General features: G+C 38.3%; 1 protein-coding gene across 1 annotated transcript; it reads right to left on the bottom strand.

The window, feature by feature from the left end:
- Positions 1 to 1,801: 1,801 nt before the first annotated feature.
- Positions 1,802 to 2,824, bottom strand: LOC138785350 (olfactory receptor 6F1-like). The gene has a single exon (XM_069961228.1). The coding sequence runs from the start codon at positions 2,822 to 2,824 to the stop codon at positions 1,802 to 1,804; it is 1,023 nt and encodes a 340-aa protein (XP_069817329.1).
- Positions 2,825 to 5,350: the final 2,526 nt, after the last annotated feature.

Genomic DNA, 5,350 nt, shown 5'->3' with positions numbered 1-5,350 from the left:
ATCCACTGATGTGCACTGCTGTCCATAGCGGAAATTGAATGATCGACATTTTTCATCTTTTGACACTGTCACAGCAACATGAAAAATTTCCCTTTTTTTAAAGTCCCACTATTGAAGCTACTATAGTTTAACTGTTTTAAATGAAATTTGTTTATATGTAATTCGCGAATATTCGCAAATCCGTGCGAATATTCGCAAACTTCGGGAAACGAATTTCCGAGTGATTTGCTCATCTCTATATAATAGTGTAGTATCAGCTACTTTATCATATATGGGATCAGTATTACCGCAGGGATCCCTTCAGTCACCATGTCTCCTCATGACTCTGCTCTCACTTACCTCACATACTGTATCTGGGGCAGTGTACACTGCCTGCAGGAAGGGTGGATGACAATAATGTTGAGTTTGTATTAAATGTGGATGAGGCTCTTTATTTTCTTAGATGGTAAAGCTGCCCTTTCTTCTTGGCAAAAAGCTTCAAGTTCCTGTAAATTCCTGGGCATGAACTGTGTGCTTGAGATCTTCCCAAAGTGGCTCAATCATATTGAGGTCAGGAGACTCAAATGGCCACTCCAGAACCTTCACTTTGTTCTGGTCTAGCCAATTACAGGTTTATTTGGCCTTGTGTTTTGGATCGTTGTCATACTAAAACATCCAATTACGACCCATTTGCAGCTTTTGGACTGATGAGTGCAAATTTGCCTCCAGTATTTGCGGATAATGTGCTGCATTCATCTTTTCTTCAACTTTGACCAAGTTTCCTGTCCCTTTGTTGCTCACACATCCCCAAAACATCAGCGACCCACCTCTGTGCTTTACAATATGAATGGCTTTCCATTTATCCTAGACCTGGTTGACACCTCTCCAAAAATAACGCTTATGGTTGTGGCCAAAAAGTTTCATTTTGGTCTCATCACTCCAAAGTACCTTATTCCAGAAGTTTTGAGGCTTGTTTCTGTGCTGTTTGGTGTATTGTAGGTGAGATACTTTATGGCATTTGTGCAGTAATGGCTTTCTTCTGGCGACTCCACAATACAGACCATTTTTCTTCAAGTGCCTCCATATTGTTCATTTTGAAAGGAAGAAGTCTTGTATTTCTGCTGATTTTATTTGTGGGTTTTGCTTTGCTTCCCAAACAATTGTCCTGGCAGTTGTAGCCAAAATTCTTGTTGATCTACGTGACTGTAGTTTGGTTTTAACAGAGCCCCACAGTTTGAACACTGCTGACTGGCATTTTAGATTCCTTAGATATCAGAACAAAGTGAAAGTTCTGGAGTGGCCATCTCAGTCTCCTGACCTCAATATCATTCAGCCACTCTGGGGAGATCTCAAACATGCAGTTCAAGACAGAACTGGAATATACAGGAACTGGAGACTTTTTGCCAAGAAGAAATGGCATCTTTATTATCTGAGAAAATTAAGAGCCTTATCCACAACTACCACAAAAGATTTCAAGCTGTCATTGATGTTAGAAGAGGAAATACATGGGATTAAAAACTGGGGTAAACTTTTGATCAGGGTCATTTGGATGTTTTTGGTTGTCATTATGGTTTAACAAGAGAAAATACCGTATTTTGACAATAAATGGCTTCACCCGACCCATAACAATGAGTGGAAAAAAAGTTTGTGTTATCATTTATATTTTCTTAAAAATGGACCGCAAAGCAAATATTCTGCCGGGGTATGTAAAGTTTTAAGCACAACTGTATATTTTTATCCCAGGCAGGGGTTTCAATCATGTCCTCCCTTTCCCTTGATACTATACTTATTTAGCTCTTTAAGTCTTTCCCGTAGCCCATCCTTAGGCTCCTTTAATTTTTTCAATAACTTTAAACAGAACACATCCAAAAACTTCACTTTGATTACATTTAATGTAATTTTGATCATTCTTTATAGTTCGGCTACCAAATGTTTTCTCTAAGACGGCTCTCATTTCTTGGTTTCTCAAGCAGTATACGATCGGGTTAAACAGAGGAGTGACTACAATGTACAGAACTGAAATTAATTTGATAATGTTTAAGGTGTTTTCATTCACAGGGACCAAGTAGATGCTGATTATTGTTAAAAAATACACAGAGACCACAGTGAGGTGGGAGCTACAGGTGGAGAAGGCTTTCTTTCTTCCCGTTGTAGAGGAGATGCCAAGAATTGTTACAAAAACACAAATATAACTGATAATAATTAAAATAAAAGGTATGGCGATCATAGGGACAGAGATGATGATGATCTCCAACTGTAAGGCCACTTTGTAAGAACAAGCAAGTTCAATAAATGGTACTGGGTCGCAGAAAAAATGGTCGATCACGTTGGATCCACAGTACTCAGGCAGACAAATAAAATTAAGAGTTATCTGGGCCAGGAGGAAACCGCAAACCCAACAATAGACGACCAAGAGACGCTGAAGTCTTGTATCCATGATGGCATTGTAGCGAAGAGGGTTACAAATGGCCAAGTACCGGTCATAAGCCATTACTGTGAGGAGGTGACATTCTGTGCATCCCATGCAACAAAACAAATAGGATTGGGTTATACAGGCTCTGATGGAGATGGTGGCTCCTTCCAGCCATATAACACGCAGCATGTTAGGAACAATCACAGTCAAAAATACGGATTCGACAAGTGATAACTGCTGGAGGAAGAAGTACATGGGAGAATGGAGCTGCAGCTTGATGGACACCAACACAATGACCATCGTATTTATCATGAGGGTGAGGATGTAGACAATCAGGTTTATGAGGAAGAGAGCAACAGCTTTGTAGCCAGTAACCATTGGGAACCCCAATAACAGGAACTCAGTGGCTGACGACTGGTTGGCTTCATTCATATTTCATTCATATCTAGGTGTAATTTTCAAACATGTAAATTCCACGGATTTTGTCTTGTATGAAATTTAGTTGGATGTGGGCTGATAAAAGTACAGTGGTGATGGATCAATATATTACCAAGAACTTCTTCTTGTGTCCTAATAGTTATAGAATAAAAGTGAAATGTTAACACTATTTTGGTTGGTTGTGAGGTTGGTCTTTGGAGGTCCAAGAGTCCAGTCGGCAATTTTCAAGGTCTAGGCCTTCCTAGGCCTTCCTTTCTAGGCCTTTTTTGCCTGGCGTGACTTATCTTAAGTACAGTTAGACTATAAAGAGACTACACCAGTAACGCTGACTGAATAGTTTTATGCAATATTGTAAATATCACTGCTTATAAATGTCTAGACTAGTGCAAAAATATAAATATAGTGGGGGAGATTTATCAAGCTTGGTGTAAAGTGAAACTGGCTCAGTCGCCCCTAGCAACCAATCAGATTCCACCTTTCATTCCTCACAGACTTGATAACTAAACTAAATCAAACATTATTTAAAGAAAAACCTTTAAAAAAAAAAAAAGGGAAGAAAAAAAAAACATGTTTTGGTTCCTGGATAGTGAACACCTTAAACGGAAGTAACAGTAATAAATTAATAATAATAAAAAATAAAAGCCAAGATGGTGATTCTCGATCTGATTACACAGCATATAAAGGAAATAAGAAGGTTACTATAGCTATATGTACAACAGTCCGACCACAGGTTTTAGAGCAGAGCAGTGGTCAAGTTATAAACAATAAGCGGGGAAAGAGTGAGTATAACAGGAGAAGGAGGGGAGTTTGTTAACTGAATGCTATTACATTTGCAAAATTGCGAGCCCTACAATATTAGTTAGTTGAAATGGGAATACCCCTCCCATCTCTATACTATTTGGTTGAAACAAAAAAACAATTGAATATGAACCAATAATGAATGGGGGGGGAGACAGAGGGATATTTATTTACAGCACAAACACAGTGTTACCTGGGGTGTTCCACAAAATGCTGGAAGAAGCAAGTGTTTCAACACGGCCGTTGCTCATTTTTTTGAACGCCCAAAGTAATACTGCATTTGTCCGAATAAAATCCTATTTCTAAAATAAAAATCTATTTCTAAAATTGTTTATTGCCTCTATTTGTAGCTTTGAAAAGGTGTAAAAATAAAAATGTTTTGGCATTTTGAATGCAAAATTAAATAAAGATAAGGGGCAATTGTTACTCCATTGTAAAAAGTTTGACGGAAAATCCCAAAAATTCCCCGGCGTTATTGCTATTTATTTAGCATATTTCCCCAGAACTTTATTCTATTTGTGTACCTAAACATGGTTTATATAAAAAGTACAACTTATCCCACAAAATACAAGACCCCTACACCCACACGTAAAAAATATATATTTAAAAAAAATGCTTTACTGAGGAAATTTTTTTTAACTTTTTCCAAAATTAGTCGTGAGATGAAGTGATTAAGTGATTAAAAATAGACATTATGGGAGTTCAGCTCCAACAAGACTTGTAAGAGGTTAAATAAATATAAGAAGTAACAGGTTTCCATAATTATAAAAAAAAAAATTGATGACAACTCATTCCTGAGCAAAAAAAGGGGTTATCCAGCGCTACACAAACATGGCCACTTTTCCCCCTCTCGTCTCCAGGTCATTAAGCTCCATTTACTTCAATGGAACTGAGTTTGAAACCCCCCCCAATCTGGAGACAAGAGAGGGGGAAAAGTGGCCATGTTTTTGTAGCGCTGGATAACCCCTTTAATTGATTATAAGAAAATTTCAAACAATGACAGGCTGCCATCAGCTAAAATCAAAGATTAAACTAAAGACATAAGGCGGCCGGTGCTTAGCATCCAAGCTTACATTACTGACATCATCATTGACTTCTGACTGATATGATGGCTTCAGTCGTGATGGCCGTGCTCCTTCCAGCCTCGTCACAAAGATCAACTTTAAATAGACAATTCAAACTTGGCACAGCTAAAAACAGTCACAGAGATCCTCTTACCCTGGAAAACACACAATGTATGTTGGTTGGACATTACAGAATCCTTCAGTATCCATATTCCGCTATATGTAGTGATGTCTCCATGAGGAAGAGCACTTGTGCAGCATAACAGGCCAGCCATAAGATATGTATGGGCTGCACTGAGTTCTCTGAGCTCTTTATGTATTGCAGTCGGCTATCTGGGGACAATCGTCTCCCGTCATCTCTGAGAATTGTAATTGTCTCTTAATGCAATATATATATATATATATATATATATATATATATATATATATATATATATAAGCTAAGAGTGAAAAATAGAGAAGTGTATTGAAGAGGTTGTCCTGGAAAAATCATCTTTTCCCCTATCCACAGAAGAAAAGTAAACACCGGGGATCCGACCTCCGCACCCTCCACGATCTCTTGCTTGTTATGAATAGAGCTGCAGGTCGGCATGTGACACGCGGCTGTATTCATTCCTGTGGAGATGCCAGAGAGAGAGAGATGAGTACTGGATTCTCT

The sequence above is a fragment of the Dendropsophus ebraccatus genome, chromosome 1 (genome assembly GCF_027789765.1).
Source record: "Dendropsophus ebraccatus isolate aDenEbr1 chromosome 1, aDenEbr1.pat, whole genome shotgun sequence".
In the NCBI taxonomy this organism is placed as follows: domain Eukaryota; kingdom Metazoa; phylum Chordata; class Amphibia; order Anura; family Hylidae; genus Dendropsophus; species Dendropsophus ebraccatus.
The sequence above is the reverse complement of the archived record's forward strand: the minus strand, read 5'-3'. Positions and strand labels throughout refer to the sequence as shown.